At 38.2% G+C, this 19,773-nt stretch overlaps 2 protein-coding genes across 3 annotated transcripts; both read right to left on the bottom strand.

Annotated features, from left to right (window-relative positions):
- Window positions 1-8: 8 nt before the first annotated feature.
- LOC139978327 (uncharacterized) lies at window positions 9-10,707 on the bottom strand. Its single transcript, XM_071988464.1, has 10 exons — window positions 10,537-10,707; window positions 8,507-8,623; window positions 7,969-8,247; window positions 7,176-7,331; window positions 6,137-6,373; window positions 5,339-5,659; window positions 4,170-4,424; window positions 3,344-3,514; window positions 2,725-2,886; window positions 9-1,839 (listed from the first exon to the last, which is right to left on the bottom strand). The coding sequence occupies exons 1-10, from the start codon at window positions 10,607-10,609 to the stop codon at window positions 1,691-1,693; spliced, it is 1,920 nt and encodes a 639-aa protein (XP_071844565.1). The 5' UTR covers window positions 10,610-10,707; the 3' UTR covers window positions 9-1,690.
- A 1,614-nt stretch (window positions 10,708-12,321) lies between these two features.
- Window positions 12,322-19,239, bottom strand: LOC139982820 (neuronal acetylcholine receptor subunit alpha-9-like). Of its 2 annotated transcripts, XM_071954493.1 has the most exons (7): window positions 19,061-19,239; window positions 16,312-16,457; window positions 15,339-15,383; window positions 15,043-15,152; window positions 14,077-14,193; window positions 13,082-13,826; window positions 12,322-12,604 (listed from the first exon to the last, which is right to left on the bottom strand). In XM_071954493.1, exons 1-7 carry the CDS (start codon window positions 19,143-19,145, stop codon window positions 12,479-12,481), a joined length of 1,374 nt encoding a protein of 457 aa, XP_071810594.1. In that variant the 5' UTR covers window positions 19,146-19,239; the 3' UTR covers window positions 12,322-12,478. The 2 variants fall into 2 exon arrangements, with proteins under 2 accessions (XP_071810594.1, XP_071815895.1); XM_071959794.1 differs by lacking the exon at window positions 14,077-14,193.
- Window positions 19,240-19,773: the final 534 nt, after the last annotated feature.

The raw sequence follows: 19,773 nt of genomic DNA, 5'->3' as shown, positions 1-19,773 counted from the left end.
AACCACACCCCACCCCACCCTTTGTAAAACTTGGATGGAGGCATGTTATCCAGATTGTAAATGAGGTATATAAATTAAACGTTTAAACGAAAGTTTGTGCAAAAAAAAAATAGTTTGGATTTCTTGCGTTATGTTGCCTTAAATTACTATAGACCAAAAGTCAGTAAATTTAGCACATAATCATGTTTGTTTTTTGAAAGTATATTTTTAAAGTGTTATGCATATCCATTCGTGGACCACATAGGAGCTTAATTAATACAAAGTTATATATCCAACTTCTGTGGTGAACTGATAATATCTTCATGCAAGTGACTTAACTGAGACATCCAGTGAACCAGTAAACTAAAAAACCAAAAAAACATACATCATATTGTTGGAACCATAAACAATGTTTTTTTAACTATTTACGGAAGAAAGGAATGTATGAAAATCAGAAAGGGTTTATTGGAAAAGTTCAGTTTATTAGTTTCACTTGGTCACAGTGAAGATCTTGTGAACAGGAGTTCTAATCATCACCGCATGAAGGAATATATATCATTGTTTGAACTGGATTGATGGCCCTGCGATTTAGCATGTCAACAGTCACATAAAAAGCCCAAAACTGACAACAATCTTAAACATAACACATTTATAAAACGGAAGTATGGCTTTTATTATCCACCGTACATTCCCAGAAAATACGCCACATATATATTTTTCCGAGGTAGACTTATGTCAACCGAACTTGTAATCTTTGAACCTAATGTTAACTCGACTGTTGACGTTGTACGCGAGGGCCTAACAAGAAAATGTGCGGAAAAATTACACATGAATATTGCTCGGATATAAATCAGCAATCTTACAAAATGTTATTCACGTGTCGTATGGGCATCTGCAATATGCAGTTTTAATGATTTTACGCAATGCAAAGCCCAGAATAAGCACAAAGGGAAGGGGGGTGAGTGATTTTATATTAGCGGTCAAAGGCCATCTAACTCCAATTTTTCGAGAGAGATCTACAGCTCAAATGGGTTATCTATATACATGTGTCTATTGCAGCTATTATTGTTGTTAACATATTTTTCTTGTTGTTTAAAGCCATAGTACCATGCATGGTTTGATTTACTAACTGAGTATTATATCCGTTAAATAAATTACAAAGAAATCTGTGTATTTCATAGGCAATTAATATAAAACAACAATTAAAAAACAGTGTGATCACGTAGACCGTTTTGTGTGCTTCTCATTATGCAGTTCATAACAGACGACAGGTAAATTTGCAACTATAACTATAACAACAACAAAATGAAAAACAAAAATAATATGATATCACTGGATATCATGCAGAGGATACTTGAATGTGTACTCGAATAAATCAGGAGAAATATAAACTAATCAGATCCCAAAACAGGAAATGTAAAGAGAAGACAAATATCTTGGCCGTTTTTCCTGTTTTTTTTTATTTCCTGTGGATATGCAAACCTTTATACTGCAGACGTTACAACGACATATAACAAACTTCCTCCATCAAGATCTTACAAACGTAGAAATATTTAATGTAAGCTTTCATCGGGATGCTTAAGAGTATGTTCCATTTTCAATGATTCAAAAATAAATTTAGCCCAAGATTATCTATATAATGGTGGAACCGCTGATGTTTTAAAGTTCGACAGAAGAAAAGAAAAAAAGTGGTTTACATGTATTATTGTGCCTATTCAACTACTTGACAATTTGCGCCGTCAAACCCTGTCTTGCACTGCCCTGACTTACAGACGCCAGTTTTAGGATCGCAGCTGTCCCAAGGTCCAACACAGTTACAGCGTTGAAGACAACTTGCTCCAAATCGTCCATTAGGACACACTGAAACAGACAATTACACAGAACAGATGAGTCTTTATTTTCAGAGCTGGATAAGTTTAATAATTGCGATGGAATATTGAACTAAGAATGACAAAAGAATAACTCCCGTAAGGTCAGTCAACCGATGAGAGTATTTACTCTAGCTGTAGGGTACTACTTTCATACTGTCATATCTCAGACTTTAGAAATGATAATCAAAACAGGCTTTAGACAGTTGGAGTCCTGAACTTCAATATTGTGCCAAACCGACTGCCACCTTATTTTTTTTTGCGTTCCAATAATCTCTAAGACCTTTTGAAAGAAAGATACTCTTGTAGAAAGTTTATCCTCTCATCCCTTCCGACCTCCCTTCACCTTTCCTTTCCTTCTCTTCCCTTTCATTCCCTTCCCATCCCTTCCATCCCTTGACTTCACCCTGAATCCCCCCTCTCATCCCTTCCCACCCAGCTCCCCCAGCATCAGTATTGTAATTGGATTAAGAGTAACGTAATGTTCAATAATGGGATGCTCCGTTGCTAGAAGTTTTCAAGAATATGCTGTCTATTTTCTGTACTATAACGAGTAAACTATCCTTCAAGGCGTGTTTAATTATCAGGAAGGTGTGAATGCTTTCGAGATGATTTATGATCGCATCTGGAAGAGTAAAATGACTGACACGACATATCAATTAATGAGCATTATATTAATGTGATCATATTATATATACTGTAAACTTCTTTCATCCCCAACACGGAAAAATATCTCTTAAAATAAAAGAATTTTGATGAAACTAGTAGAATTCAGACTCCACTGAGTTCTGACCAGCCAGTCAAAATATCTTACAGTTCAAAGAAATGTTACAAAACTGAGTTATGCGACTTGCATGAATTGTTTGTGAACACATACCTCTATCGCATTTCTCTCCCCAGTAACCGCGAGCACAGAGACATCCTAATGGGTCAGCATAGCAGAAAAGTACACCCCGGCAGTCACGTGATATGCCTTTATCCAGGTCGCGGCATGTTAGACCTTTAGCTGGTGGACCGATTCGGATATTTCCTGGGTAAACTGAAAACAATAACCAATTTTGATTAAGAGAAACGACTTAAATAGAAAACTCAATCTACACTTAAACGTAGGATTTAACCACAGCATGGTTGAGTGATATGTATATTCATTCATTCATTCACTTACTCATGCATTCATGACATCATTCATGCATTCATTAATTCATCCATCCATCCATGTGTCAATCAGCTCATTCATACGTCCATCCATCTATTCATACATGTAGCGCACCGCTGTCAATAAAACCCTGCCGCTCCAATATACTGATCGGTTGATTGATTGATTTATTCATTCATTGATTCATTGACTGATTAATTGATTCATTCTTTCATTTACGCATGCATTCTATCATTCATGTATTAATTCTTAATACATTCATGCATATATTCATATGCCAATTCATTCATGCATGTATTCATTCATTCATTCATTAATGCTTTCATGCATTCATTCATACCTGTTGCGCATCGCTTTCCATAAAACCCTAATGGACAAACACATTTCCAATCGTCTGTTCCTCCAAAAGTACTTGGACAAACTCCTCCGTTATAACATTTACACGTCGTCGTAGGTGAACCGAGATCGGTACAATCGGACGATGCACCGATGAATTGGCAAGCCGAACATTCTGAAATTAACAGAGTAAATGACGTGTTTCAATCATCGTCAGTTGAAAGCAACATTCTGTAACTGGTATCTTAGGTTATCAAGTTTGTAATTTTATTTTTAATAACGTGAAAGTCATCTGGTCATAGTCAACGAGGATACAAGGACATGAAGCAGTTCCACGATATAAACCGTTATAAATATAAAAACAAATAGACTATACATGTTGCCTCATATGCCTTAACATTCAGAAATAAATTGAAATTCTCTTACGCCCCCTTCCATATTGTTTTCTGGATTGTACCAGATTGTACCGAATTGAACTTGAGGTGTGATCTTTGATTGGAACAGGGAGTTTTTATGGAACAACTCCCTTATTAGGATATGTTTTCTACTTACATTTTCGGTTAGATGAAACCCATATGACTCTCATTTATTACGGTTATGGTGTCAAATCGTTTTCGAACTAATAATATCTTCACTTTTCTTCAAAATAAATGATCATTTCCTACTGAATTTGATATTTCTAATTTGCTAATGGCAGATATTGATTTCAACAATATACGATTGAAATATGATTTTTTCCCCCTTAAACTGTACATTTATGATTATACAATACTATAACAAACCGACCAGTACCCGTATTCTTATCGAGTAGTGTTAATTGATTCACTTACGTCTGATGATTAACCGTATGATCGTCCTCCATCCACTATCCCGGCGTTGTACTCGGGTAACCTCATAGTAACCGTCGTGGGTGCCGTATTTAGCTTTCTTTATTTCAAAGTGACATTTACCACTAAATTTCGGTAACTCCTTCCCATTAAATTTCCATCTCAACTCCCGGGTGAATGAAGAAAAGTCAACCCCGATAACCACGTCTTCGCCATCATTGATCGTAATGGTTGGACCGCGAATGGGTTTTAGTACATCTAACGGGATGGAACAATACATTGAAAACAATACATTCAATTTGTGTTCCATAACCTTTGCTTTTTGAGGTTATACAAATTCAAATTCGCTTATTGTGAACACGTAATTTGTTGCAAACACATAAATACCTTAGTAAAATGACGAAAGGACCTGAATCTGCGTTATAATATCGGGTGAAGTAAGATTTTGAAGATTTACAACCTAATTAAAATTCAGCTTTAAAAAGTGAAAAAGAAAATATTTAGGTTACTGATATACTTTCCGAGTTAAAGTCATCGATATTGATGAATAAACAAATCTCCTACATCTTTAAAGAGAAAATAAAGCTTTGATATATGTTCTCTGACTTCATATTAACCCACGTTATTTTGTGAGATGGACGCCCGCCCCCTGTCAACAATTGCTTGAGGTGGCATACTCCTATTAGAGTCTATACAGATCCGCCCGATTGTTGCCTTTTGGGAAAAGTGCCAAAATGCAGCAGGAGAACATCTTTTCTTGACCTGTTATCAATCAGGATCTGTTTTTGTTTTTGTTTTTTGTGTGGCTTGTATGTTAAAAAGCAAGAATAGAAGCACATATGGTGCAAAAATTGGGTCATTTGAGGCAAGTTTAGAACCCTTAAGGCCTCCCAGGAGCAGCGTACGAAAATTATTTACCACTGAGTGAAGAGGCTTGTTTGTTTACAAGTGACGGAAACTTCAGGTTCTGATAGCAATTAAAAATCTGCATGGTCATGATACGGATAACTTATGTTACCATGAAAGGCCAACTTGTCAGCTATCTAGTGATGGCAAGCGTTTAGCTAATGAGAACTTTTATACAGACTTAGAGACCACATTACTTTTGTGATTTAGTGTGTAAGTCAATCGGGCTTTAATGGACGTATGCTACATATGAGAGTCGAACTTACCACTGGTTGGTAAAACGAACACCGGTATGGACTGAGGAGTACTGTAAGCAGCAGTTATGATGTAACTTCCAAAACGACCGCGAGACTCCCTTTTAGGTCGACGAAATACGGTGTTAGTTCCATAGACATCGCTTGGGTCGCAGGTCAGGTCGGTAGATTTACAAAAAGGCGGTAATTGGACCTTAAAAGGACACACGGCATTATTACCCACAATGGTCGTATCTGTGTCAATCTGAGTCGTAATCGCGTAAACATTAACATCACTTGACTCTTTGCGACCAATGCTTGCCGGGCTAACGATACCATAAAATATCTCGTCATCTGTGAAAAAAATAGAATAGAATAGAGGTCGCAGTGAATATTCGTCAATCTTGGTCAATTGTGGTTGATGACTTCTGGTTTAATAATTCTAGAGTACATCTCGTCTGCTATAGTTCCATTTATTTAAATAACACTTATGAAGAAATCTGCCAATGAAGAACATCTTATGTAAAAGCAGAACAAATACAATTGAACTTGAATCACATTCTCTTTGATTTGCATATGTTTTGCTCTGTTTACTGATAACTTAAGGCCCAATCACAAGCGAAATCAGAGTTGAATTTTGAACCAGTTACACGTCACTCAATGTGTCGTTCGCATTAATGCCCCAAACAGTTAGCCGATACGGTGTGGATATAAACAAAGGTGGAGGCGCATGTGGGAGGGGCGGGCGTAGGGGATGAATTGTACCTCTTATACCCCTACAGCGTGACCAATAGTAAAATAACGATACTATGTAGTATGTACAGCACATACCGTTATCAATTATGGTAAATGGTTCTGTTTTTCTATCATTTACAAGAACTGCATTGCCTGTACCACATCCAGCCTCTTTGAATCCGACATGATACACTTCGGGTTCTTCAATCACAGTGTCATCATTAATTTGGATTGTGAAACTTCCATCGTCGGGAGCTAACTGGACAACCTCAGAAATGATGAAGTCAGCATTAGTTAAAGGTAGACCGTTAGTTGGATCTGTCTGTGTAAGAGCTGTCAATGATACAAATATCGTATTCATCATTACTGATATAAATATAATGTAGATAGATGGACGGACGGAAGCTTAAGAATGGATGGATGGAAGAACGATTGCCACTAGAGTAGATGGATTGATGAATGAATGAATGGATGGATGGATGGATGGATGGATGGATGGATGGATGGATGGATGGATGGATGGATGGATGGATGGATGGATGGATGGATGGATGGATGGATGGATGGATGGATGGATGGATGGATGGATGGATGGATGGATGGATGGATGGATGGATGGATGGATGGATGGATGGATGGATGGATGGATGGATGGATGGATGGATGGATGGATGGATGGATGGATGGATGGATGGATGGATGGATGGATGGATGGATGGATGGATGGATGGATGGATGGATGGATGGATGGATGGATGGATGGATGGATGGATGGATGGATGGATGGATGGATGGATGGATGGATGGATGGATGGATGGATGGATGGATGGATGGATGGATGGATGGATGGATGGATGGATGGATGGATGGATGGATGGATGGATGGATGGATGGATGGATGGATGGATGGATGGATGGATGGATGAAAAGAATAATCGATGGATGGATGAATGCTTGAAAGAATCGATCTTTGACGTCGCTTTAGTCAGTCAACATTCATTGTGACAACATATATTACAAGCAGGAGCTGCATATGCAGATACACGATTTCATTTTTCTACTTGGAAGCTGTTGTATTAATACTGACAAATATTTGTGGAATCTGCTAAAAATGTTTAGAATAGAACAACTTACTTGCAGTACATGTGACTTCGATTGGCAATGCTCTCGGGTCTACGCTGCGGCACTCGAAGCCTGTTATAGGTATCACTGCATTTGTCTCGCCTTCAAAGATCACTATACCAAGATCAGGATTTTCAGGAGTTATCTGGATCTCGATTGACTCCGTATCTGAGAATAATTGACGGACAAGGTGTTCCAATTGAAATAATATGGTGATAATAATAATAGCAATAGTAATAATAATAATAATAATAATAATAATAATGATAAAATAATAAATATCGAGCGGAAAAAAAATTATACTATTTGGTACTCTTTTATGTATCATGACACACGTTAGGTTATAGTTGTTTACCAAATAAACCGTTCCACAATATCTTACAGTATTCAAGCTTGTCTGTGACGTCATCACGAGTTGTTCTTCAAAAGCCTTAACTTTCTTATTAAAATATTGTTCGTATTTTAATAAAATGTGACTCATTTTGGAATATTTCAATATGGATCAATGTCATTTTCGCTAGCAGTGTCATGATTTGTCAGTAAGAGTATTTCTTTGTTCAGTTGATAGATGATTTATATAGCTCAATCATCATTATGACATCAGTTACTCTGTTATTTCTAAAATCATTAATAAAGTCTCACGGCATTATTAAAAACTTTAGACCTCCAAGATTCAAAATGCTCTTAGGATGCTCTTTTGAATTTAAGATTGAGACAATTTCCCCTTTAAGTTCTGGTTCTATACTGTTACACTGACTGTCGTACTGTCACCTGGTCACTGTTACTTCATGACTGAAGAACTCACCAGCTGTTCCTTCGCTGATTGTGACGTCAAGCATATCTGCCATGACCGAATAAAGATCGCCGTTGGTCGTATAGGCAACGGTAGCTAACGGGGCGAATCGAAGTACCTCTTCATCTTCAACGTGACAATCATCTATGACTTGAAGTACAAACAGATTGCTCTCTGTAGCTCCTTCTTGGATCGTTACAGTGAACGTGTTGGGAAACGCCCCCAATGAGGGCGTGAAGTCGAAACCAGGTTCCACATCTGGCATTCCGGATACATCGTCAATGGTATATACTTCGAGGATAAAATTGAAAACCATCTTGATAATCATGTTTTTCATTTCAGTAAGGAGTTAAAATAATGCTTAGCTAACTAAATGACTTTCTAGCAATATACCTGCTAAAATGAAACAGCTAAAGATAAATTTCATAGTCATGGAAATCTAAAGACATCCTAGCAGAATATTAACTAAAACGTCTGCTCTATTAGATTGAAAGCAATGCTGCCTTTATATATACGAAAAATCTATATAAATGTTCATGTTAAGTTTTACCTATCTCCAAGTCGCCATATTTGACAGCACCGTTAGCCTCTGCTCTAAACTCGATTCGACTGTAAGCGACGTCCTCCATAACCTCGAGTGTTGGTGACCCTTGAATGGACACTGTGCCTGGTAAGATAAATATTAACAACAAAAACAAATAAACAATGAGCATTAAAATAAACTAAGGCGCAAATGATAAAACAAAAATTCAAACGAAGATAAACAAAAGAATTAAATTGTATTGTAAGCTTACAATAGTGGCTTCAGTGATGTCATAAGAAGATGATGGTATGCAGTCGTACTATACAGTAACCATATATTATTCTACGGTTACCCAGGATTCATTAGATTTAACTTATTCTTACGAGTAAAACGAGGAGCATCGGTTGCCAAGTAAGTCAGCGAATGCATTCTCGTACTGATCCACCATCGAATCAACGTATAGGGCGAATAAACCTATAACCTGTAACATGTAGGAATAGGATACACTTGCTATGAAAGTATTGACATATAGGCCTATAAGGTAATTACATGAGGCGAATACGCATATAACCTGGAACATGTATAGGCATAGGGTACACTTGTAATAACACAATTGACATATCGGCATATAAGGTAATTACATGAGGCGAATAGACTAATAACCTGTAACATGTATGAATAGGGTACACTTGTTATTACACAATTGACATATAGGCATAAGGTAATGGCACGAGGCGAATAGACATATAATATGTAACATGTAGGAATAGGGTACACTTGAATAACAAAATTGACATATAGGCCAAAGGTAATGACATGAGGCGAATAGACCTATAACCTGTAACACGTAGGAATATGGTACACTTGTTATAACACATTTGACATATAGACCTATAAGGTAATTACATGAGGCGAATACGCATATAACCTGGAACATGTATAGGCATAGGGTACACTTGTTATAACACAATTGACATATAGGCATAAGCAAGGGCGTAGGAACCGGGGGGCTGGGGGCGCCAGCCCCCCCAGTGAAAAATGTGGAGGGGCGGAAGTATCATTCCGCCCCCCCCCCCCGCTTCGCAAGTCAGAAAACCGCTTTTTCATTTCCAAATGAGAAAAAAATCTCATTTGGAGAACCAAATTGCATCTAAGGCCTGGTGAAAATACAAAATTAAGTTTACAAAATGGAGTGGGTGTTGAAGTGTGCTATATTGCACCAAATTGCATCTGAGGCTACCTGGAAATGCAAAAAATTCCAAAAGGGAGGGGGACACCCCCTCCCCTTAGACCCCTACCCCAGGCCGGCCATCAGTCTTCAGCCCCCCCCCCACTCAAAAGTACCTTCCTACGCCACTGGGCATAAGGTAATGATATGAGGCGAATAGACATACAACCTGTAACATGTATGAATAGGGGACATTTAACATGAAACCATTTTTTATTACTTCCATGTCGTGGGATGTTGGGTTACTCTTCCAGATATGACGTACGTGATGTGGTGCATTCTGAGAAATATTAAGGTTTTGTCCATATTAAGTATATCTCTACGCAAGACTTTGCTAATAACTATAAAAAAAAATTAGGGTGGGGTTGAAGGGGGTACACCTTACACCCTCTGGGTAATTGCGCCTGGGCCTTGGGTAACCTTTGACATGTATCAGTCAATGATATATCATTTGCTCTTCACTGACTCTCGATATGGACACCTATAAGGCAACTTGTGTATGTCTAAATAAGGAAACTATGAAGGGTAAGATTCATATGAATTTGTTAGTTTGAAGGATGATTTTGATCAATAATATGTTAAATGGAGATGATTAATAGTCCGTTAGTTATGTTTAGGCCTCGAGTCCTGCATAATTTAGTTTCCTGATAGTTCCTACAACAGCACGCATCGTATATATAGGACAGGCAACATCCTAGCTACATCAATTGTCATTTTCATTTTATTCAAACTCACACGAAAATTATACTAACTAATCAGAACACTATCAGAACACTAACATTAAATCTAATCAAAGTAGAGTTTATATATAGTACAATATACTCGTTACCTATAGTGCTAGTCCGAGCAATAGTCCATCCATCGAAAACAACCAAACACAACAGAAGCCAATGCGGTTCCATTTTGTCAAGTTTAATAGGGAATGGAAAATTCACGAGGGGTGTGTATATAGACTATATGCAGGAGTAACAACAAACCCTTTACTTTACTTAGCTGTTGTGCGCATTGTTGGAGAGGGCAAAGTGAACACGCATATAATATCTGCCTATTCTGATTGCTTCATTAAATTCATTCAACGCTATTGTTTACAAAGAAAGAAATCTTTTGGTTGAGTGAAATGGATCTTACGTTTGTGCATAAACCATGTCAATGGTGACCCTATATATTTTTACCAATTCATAACAGCCCTGTGATTTCAACAGTACCACTAGTATATATCTAAAACATATATAACCGTATCTGTAAACAAAACAACTGGGTCAATAAACCAGTAGATATCGGGCAGTATGAGGACATGTCCCCTCAAGTATGTTGTCCACCTCTAATTTTTGTATGCTGACCACCTATTTTTATTTTCTCCTGTTTCTTAAAAGATGTGTATAATAACATTGGAAACTGACGAAGATTATAATACATAAACAAACCTGGAAAAAAGAACGTACAGGAATCTGAAGCTAACACGAGATATCAACCTAATGACGTCATGAATTGGAAGGTATCTATCAACCGAGGCATCCAATCTTTTGTTGGAGGCGATTATAGTGAATTCTTTTGAGGGGCTGGGGTTTCTATTTTAATAGGCAGTTGTAGTTTTGCAAGACTAGAGTAGATTACCCTATATAGTTGAAATAAAGCAAGAAAATGTCAGGATTTCGCTCCTAGACTAGGATTTAGAGCAGCCCGTCGGTGACATCCAACGCAATGTGGCCCTTGCCAACTCTGTATAACTGCATTATGTTCCTTTACTGTGTGAAAGAAGAGCAGTATCGTATATTGAAGCCTGTTGTAGTAACCAGCGCTATCATTATGTGTTGGAGGAATATTTGTCAATAAATTACAAAAGAAAGCTACAATCAAATATGATTAATAATGTTTTAACCTATTGTCTTTTCCATTTTTGAAATTGGTGCTATTAAATTTTCTCCGGTTGCAATCTTTCAAGTGCTAGTCGTGGCTAAAATAATATTTTCTCTCAAGTGTGTTGTGAATTAAATTAAAGGGAACGTTTCGGCACGCTGCAGTGAGTATATATATAGCTAGGAATTCGGATTTGGAGGGGCAGGCACCAACAATCTAAAAGCGGGGGGGGGGGGGGGGGGTAATCTTGTTACTCGTGACGTTATAGCACACATAATGGTGGCAGAGAATGGGAGGTGGGTATACAGCATTTTTCACGGTGGGGTGGGGGTTGGTGGCTGGTTACGGCCCTTTGTGTCACCGCCTGACAATACGAGCCTGCTTTGAATTCATAAATGATACAATAAATAAAATACAGATAATAGGTTTATTGCAAAACTGCAAAAATATAAAGAAGGATACCTTGTAAATACTGACTGTTCAAACATAGGAAATTACGATGATTCTACGACCTGCGGCGTACATCCAACTCACCCTTTTCAGAAATTTATAAAACTACAATGACATAGAATAGGGTCAAATGTTCATCTTTATATTACTGTATGGTTAAGTTATGATTTTAATATTTTTATAAAGTCATTCACCCTTTGATTATATTCCCAACCCTCTCAACCCTTCCTGCAATGTTATATCAAAGCTTTTCTGACGTGATACGACTCGAATATACCCCCCCCTCACCCCCACCCGCCTAACTATCTACCCGTCACCATGCTCACACAAAATGTAACATAAAAAGTGAACAAAAAAACATAAAGTTAGCAGTAAATGGATCGCATAGTAGTCGTGGAACTGATCGATAGAGACACCGCTCACCAACACGTAATGATGGAAGCAATGACTAACTATGCTACCCATCATCTTCCTCTTGACCATAAAATTGTCTTTGCGAGAAGAGGGAGTCGAACCAAATGCGCTACAACAAATATGATAAAGAAAATGCGATCCATGACTAGGGCTAGGAGCCAGGCTTCTATCAATTCCTAAAGAGGGAGAGAAAAACATATTTGAGTGTGATTTGCAAGGACACTGAATTATCAATTTGAAGGTTCTGGAAACATTCTGAAGTAGAGCTGTAAATGACGTCATGAATAACTCATCGATTGGCTAACAGGTAGTCCCCTACCGTAGGAAAAGAGAGCTGCCTTTCCCAGGGACTACTCCCAGGATAATTAAATGTTTATTGGGAACCTTACAATATCCTATACGGGTGTGATGCAGTTTAAATTTATAGGGGAACCTTTAAGAGATTAAAAAAACTCCACAACTGAGTTTGTTCCCATAGGTTTATAAGGTAAATTTGATGATAAGGTCACTAACTCGTACCCCCACCCTCTCCTCCCCCCCCCCCTCATAGTACCTCAAATCCCACCAAACCACCTTCTCTCAACTCTCTCAATTACCCTAGACTACAGAGAGATAAATTGTTTTCCCACCAATAAGAAGTGTGACCAAAATACCTCTTTTTTGACATCATCTTCTCCCTTTTCTTTAGTTACTGTTCCATTATTCTCTTCCTGCTTATCTTCTTCTTCTTCTCCAAAGTTCTTCTCCGGTGCAACCTTCAGGCCTCTCTGTTTCCTTTTCAATCTTTGGGAAAGTGGCACCACAAACAAAAGCCGAGGAAGATGCTCTAGCAGTAAATGACGGATGCACGTATTGTCTTTCTTGAGACGGCTGAATCTTGCCTCCCCGCTGCAGATGTTTATATTTATTAAGGCGAGTGGGAGGCTCAAAGCGACGAAGACAAAGTTGACGAAAAGATGAAACCCGAAATGTGACTGTTTATCGGTTATAGGAAGCAGATCAGACATAAGCAATTGAAAAATCGTCAAACCGAGAACCATCGATACACTTAACGATAATCGCTCGCCGCCGTTAGGTGGCGCCAGATAAGTTATATACCCCAGGAAAGTTAGTAACGTCGAAGGGATAAGGAGTGCAGTGATGTAAAATTGTGATTTTCTCTCCAAATGGAGGTAAAACGACGCCACGGTATGACGGTTTAACGGTTCGTCCGGTGTCAGACTAGGAAGATGACCATAAGTGGTATTCCATGTTAAGTCCAACAATTGCCACTGAGCGGAAGTGAAGCCAGCTAAAAGGTCACCTTTGAAAACTTCTAGAACAGAAAATGTATCCGGTTGGTTTTGAAAAGCGAAGAAAAACGGACAAACTTGTTTATCGAATGGGAAAAATTCGATGCTGTAAAGGAAAAACAAAAGAAATCAATCAATCAAAATGAAATATTAGGCACCGTAGATATGACCATAGTTTTGAAAATATTATTGGGGGGGGGGGGCTAGAAGGGCCGGATGAGTAGCAATACATTAAGGTTAACATTTGGAGAATGTTTAAATTCTACTTTGATGAGAAAGGCGGTCCTCGGGACATAAAATTTCGTGTCCTTAGTGTTTTAATACGCTCAGAAATCATTATAAAAAGCTGTATTTACTCCAAAGGACAGACAGTCGATTGCTGGAATGGCATCCCAAGGTTGATTACACCGTCGTGCTGTAGAAGTATTTGACCCTTTTCGCGATCGATAACATTTTGATCCGTTGAATCGATTCTAGTAAGGAAGGACAAAAGGTAAATAAATATAATACCGTACTACATCTCTCTAACGTCCTGTGAGACTTTCACTCTAAGCATATACGATACACCCCACCTTACCCCGTCCCAACAACAACATCCCAGCCACCCCACCCCACCCTCACCGCGTAGTGCTAACGGAACTTTATTGCAGAATACTGAACTGCATCAAAAAAATTACAGGGAGCAGACCTCCACCCACCTCTCCCTCTCTCTCTCTTTCTACTGCAGAGGTTGTCAATATTCGACGGCCGAGCCAAATCCGGCCCACGTTATCCGGTTTGTGGGCCTTTAAAGGCATTGTAGACTCGCCCCAAACCGCGTGCCGCGCTCTGAGAAAGTTAACTTACCGTTGCTTGCAAATGACGTTTTCTTCTTGTCGCTACAAAATGCAGACAGTAATGAAACGTGATACCTTGTTATCTTTTATCTAGACCTGAGATGTCCACGCTGCTATGTAGACTGTGTTGTGGGTATTGCCCGTAGCTGTGAGTATTGACTGTACACTAGTGTCTAATTACCGACGGTAGCAAGCTGTGTGTGTATTTTCTGGGATCAATGGTGGTGTCTAACACTTCTGTTACACCTCATTCGAAACTAGGTCAGATTACCGGCATGAGACGTTTCTTTGTGCGCGAGTCTTCACACCCTTTAAGGCTTTTAGGGTTGGGCACACTACCCTGTCCTAAACTGAACATTGCATGAGTTTGGTATATTGAGATTTCCATTCTCTTTGGTCCTTGCTCGTTCAACCAATGTTTTCTTTCTGGCCTTCAAAGAAAATTAATTTAGATACCCCCGAGCTACAGTGTTTATGCATACATACGCATTCGTAACTAGAAGTTTTGGAAGCCAAACTTCTGCTGTACTTATGGTGAGAGTTTCTATTCCGTTGAAATCGTCTGGTCTCCAAGTTAAACGCGGATCATTCCATCTCTACAACAGGGGAGAAAAACATCGGTTACATAAAATAACATGGATCAATAGTGTGAGCTTCCGTTTAGACGACAATTTGTCGACATATGAAAATATTGTGGTTGTCGACAAACTAACGTCGTACAATGTTATTATCGAGTAGCATCCCAGAGCCATACTTTCATTAGCAACAGGCATTTAACTTACAAACTCCAACCAGGAAGCTGAGGTAAGAACTTGGTCTTTTTCAACCTGTAAAATACAAACAGAAAAATAAATAAATAAAAGCTGTTCTAATTATGACAAAGTCATTTATATAGTACGTCTGTTCCTTTCGATCTGGTAAAGCATCTCCATAACTTTATCCCCCACGAACCCCTTGTGGATGTCAGAGTTGTCCACGAACCCCCAACTATTCGAGACACGATCTGAATCATTATTATACTATAATACGCATAACAGTGCTTCGTAAAAGATCAAGTTCATAGTGTAATATTGTAATGTAAATAAAAGAAGCCTGTTTCATATTTAAGTTATTCATCACATGCACCGTACGGTACTACTATGGCAACATATTCGTATGGAACGCGTAAAGAGTTTATCGATAGGTACGACTTTTGTACATTACTAAATTATATGATATATCAGATTTTACTTCAACAAAAAATACTCTAGTTTTTACTTTCAGAAACGTCTCACGAACCCCCTTGGGATGGACTCACGCACCCCCGTGGGTTCATGCACCCCAGTTAGGGAACCGGCCCTGATCTACACGGTGTAACGAAATGTCGTCACTCCTTTAGCTCACCACTGGTCTAGCGCCCCTTTCAGTGTTATCTGACAGTCCAATCTCTCATTTTATTTCGGTGTACGTTTCTAGATTATAGGAATGCTGAACACATTCAACATAAAGGGGCCAAGGGATGATAAATATACACTAGCATATTGGTAGCAATTGAAGTAAACACCATATATGATGAATTCCAATTAATCTGTAATATTCTTTGTTCTCTACGGAAAATGCAGAATGTGATTTCCGAAGATTGGATCCTTTGAAATCTTTGTATATTTTGTAGGCTTCAGCGTCATAGTGATAATAAAAATACACGTAAAAATCATCTTAACGATACGTTCTGTATAGTTTGGTTAGTAATCAAGAGCCGGCAGATTTAATACCCACCAAGTTGTGCACCGAGACAAAAAATAGCGCCATTTTGATGGTGACGATGTTTGTGACGTCACTCACTGGCCTCTGTAAGATTGAATAATTATTAAAGATATGTCCTCTCAGCTCCTCTTCTAACCTTATCAGCCGAAATTCCGCTCCTTTTAAAATAAAGCAAAGAGGGAAACGTGATTGTTTGGATTTTTTGTGGGTTTTTTTTTGGCCTTTTCTTCTGTAAACTAGTTTTTTTTTACGTTTGCAGGTACATAAGGTAGCATACTCCCATTAAAAGCCCCATAGACTACACACTTAATCGCAAAAGTAATGTGGTCTCTAAGTCTATATAGAAGTTCTGGGTAGCGTTTAGCTAGTGGCCTTTGATATGCATCATCAGTTTTCCGTATCATGACCATGTAGACATATGGCTACCCGAGCTGGAAGTTTTCGTCACTTGTAAACAATCCTCTTCACTCAGTTGTAAACAATTTTCGTACGCTGCTCCAGGGAGGCCTAAAGTTGCCTCAATTGACGCAATTTTTTGCACCACACGTACTTCCATTCATGTTCTTCCAAAAGGAAGCCGCCAAAAAAAAAACCAAATCCTGATTGATAACAGTTCAGAAAAGGTGTTTTCCTACTGCAGTTTGGCACTTTTCCTGAAGGAGAACATCCAGGCGGATTGATATAGACTCTAATAGGAGTATGCCACCATAATCTTTCGTGTAATGGGTGCGGAATATCGTAACACGAAACAATGCTAAATCCAACACAAGCTGCAGCTGTGATTAAGATACGGCGTTACTATGGAAACTGATTTCTATAACCTGGATGACATAAACTCATACAAAGAGAGTTAATTGTCATCCCTACATGATGAAGACACATAGCCTATTAAAAATTCTCCGTAATACATCAACAAATAGTTAACTTAAGCATGGAGGAATATATCGTAGAAATAAAATGAACATTTGTTCAGAAACTTAAAATATGTGCCATCTATCCTACAAAATCAAACCTCTGCTGAGTGTTACATTTTGATACCGATCGTGACGGGAAGCCACCGAAATATTCATTGACAAACCACTTAGTTGAATATTTGCTTTCTGGTTCCAGATCAAACGATCGAAAAGAAGAAAACCATCAAAGAGCACACATAACAGATGCTAAGTTTTTAGTGAGAATTTTAATTATCAACTTGGACGAACCACTTAGTAATTGATATTTGCAGAATTACTTAACTGTCACGGTTAAACTCTTAGCAATCCTCTTAATTTAATTGCCAAGTTAAGTGTGACGTCACCAAACAGTCTTCCTTTCATAAGATTTGATGAGGAAACCACCCTGTCTATTATACACAGTGTACACGTGGAAACCGTACCTCACGTGTGCATTGTGCATATGTAATTGCTTACTACATTTCAGACATGAAAAATGGAGACGAAACATCGACAAAAAAGATTTGTTGAGAACTCAATCAATTGTAGAATACATATTTACTCCTGTTAAAATAGCCAACATACGGAACGTAGTACACTCAATTAACTTAGCTTTATGGCGTGACCATACTAAGACAAGCTGAATAAGCTTAAACTTACTTTAAACTATATTTTCCCATTCCCCTCTCTTATTTTCCTTCCTTTGCTTGCATTGTCTTAACTTACCTATAGTTTTGCCTTAACTTACCTATAGTTTTGCCTTAATTTACCTTTATCTTACCTTAATCTTATCTTACCTTACCTTAATCTTACCATATCTTACGTTATCGTATATACATCAACCAGTTAATTAAAATATAAGTCTTTCTTTCATCATATAAAATACAATAAGCCATTTGATATTTAAATAATTCTAATTTATTACAAAAAAAGTTAACGAATATACCTTCTCGAAGTTTTGAAAACTTTGTTGTGACATGAATAAGGTTACCAAATAAATATTTACATGTGTCCTTACAACAGTGGCGTAGGAAGGTACTTTTTAGTGTGTGGGGGGGGGCTGAAGACTGATGGTCGGCCTGGGGGAGGGGTCTAAGGGAAGGGGGTGTCCCCCCTTTGGATTTTTTTTGCATTTCCAGGTGGCCTCAGATGCAATTTGGTGCAATATAGCACACCTCAACACACTCCATTTTGTAAATAATTTTGCATTTTGACCTGCAATTTGGTGCTCCAAATGATATTTTTTTCTCATTTGGAAATGAAAAAGGGGTTTTCTGACTTGCGAAGCGGGGGGGGGGCGGAATGATACTTCCGCCCCCCATATTTTTCACTGGGGCTGGCGCCCCCGGTTCCTACGCCCTTATCTTACATTCTTTAAATAAGCGAACCAAATTATGTGATATGTTTGTTGCCTATCTTACATATACTGAAAACCTGTATGGTCACATTGGACTTTGCAGTTTGAACTAATTGTTTTTATTTTTACGAATGACCGCAAAGTAGTCACGTGTATATGCCAGCTGTGTTTGACGAGCACCTTCTTGATTTCCAGAGTTAGAATCAAGTTAAACTTGACCTTACAACATTCTTATTTCCCTCTTCTTTTTCTTCTTCTTCTTTTCTTACTTCACAACATGTTGCAACTGAGCAAGTTTGTAAAATCAACCTAATCATTTTTCGATTCTAAATTGCCAAAAATTAAGTATAGATGTATACTCCCTTCACAAAAAAAAAAACTAACACATAAATCACCAATAATAAGTTCTTCTTATCAGTCTTAAGATTTTACCTTCTGCCCTATAGAGACCCAAAAATTAATTCAAACGCACCTGCAGTCTGTGACAGCAAACAACACTGAACTCCAATAAAACAAAAGAAAGTAATTCCTCTTCTCAAAGACAACAAGAAAGCCATGATCTTTCCTTTCAACGAAAATATTTCTGACAAAATTGTTCGTTACAAAACCAACCATTCAATACCATTCGATTCTCTTTTTATTCTCTTTTCATTACCAGTACAGTACCGCTCGCGTACAACTCCGCGTAGACGTATACTACGGAGAGCCAAACGTTCCATAAATGTCGAAAAAGAAAGTGAAATGTCCAATTCGATATCAACATGTTACAATTCCATATGAACATGTCGAAACAAAATATGTGCAAAGACACAAGGATAATTCCTGTAGTTGCATTGGACCCTTTATACATTGGAGAAACCAAAAAATACCATCTACCACTTTTATCTGTACCGGGCCCCAGGCAACAGCCACAAAGGGCCCATGGCCCACACATGGTTTGATTATGTTAACAAAAAGCAGGATAATTCTTCTAGAGGTGTTGGCCCTATTGGACATTGCGGTATCCAAAAATACCAACGACTTCATTTTTTAACTGTAACGGGGCCCATGCAGCAACCTCAAAGGCCCAATTGCCCACACAGGAATTAATCATGTGAAAATAGACAAAGAGCCCAAAAATTGCACTAAGGCATCAACGTGATCCCTGTGGCTTGAATATTTTATTTCCTTCTCTCAACATGCTGA

The sequence above is a fragment of the Apostichopus japonicus genome, chromosome 1 (genome assembly GCF_037975245.1).
Source record: "Apostichopus japonicus isolate 1M-3 chromosome 1, ASM3797524v1, whole genome shotgun sequence".
Classification (NCBI taxonomy): Eukaryota; Metazoa; Echinodermata; class Holothuroidea; order Aspidochirotida; family Stichopodidae; genus Apostichopus; species Apostichopus japonicus.
Note: the sequence above shows the minus strand (reverse complement) of the source record. Positions and strands in the feature narration are given on the sequence as shown.

Bases quoted from the DNA above. Each gene is read 5' to 3' on its own strand.
- LOC139982820 (XM_071954493.1), bottom strand. From the start codon at position 19,145: ATGGCTTTCTTGTTGTCTTTGAGAAGAGGAATTACTTTCTTTTGTTTT. The intron at 16,458-19,060 runs GTGCGTTTGAAT...TTATTTTAAAAG, and splicing joins TTTGCTGTCACAGACTGCAG to GAGCGGAATTTCGGCTGATA. The intron at 15,153-15,338 runs GTAAGTTAAATG...CCCCTGTTGTAG, and splicing joins CAGCTTCCTGGTTGGAGTTT to AGATGGAATGATCCGCGTTT.
- LOC139978327 (XM_071988464.1), bottom strand. From the start codon at position 10,609: ATGGAACCGCATTGGCTTCTGTTGTGTTTGGTTGTTTTCGATGGATGG. The intron at 3,515-4,169 runs GTAAGTGAATCA...TGTTAATTTCAG, and splicing joins CATACGGTTAATCATCAGAC to AATGTTCGGCTTGCCAATTC. The intron at 1,840-2,724 runs GTATGTGTTCAC...TGTCTGTTTCAG, and splicing joins GGGAGAGAAATGCGATAGAG to TGTGTCCTAATGGACGATTT.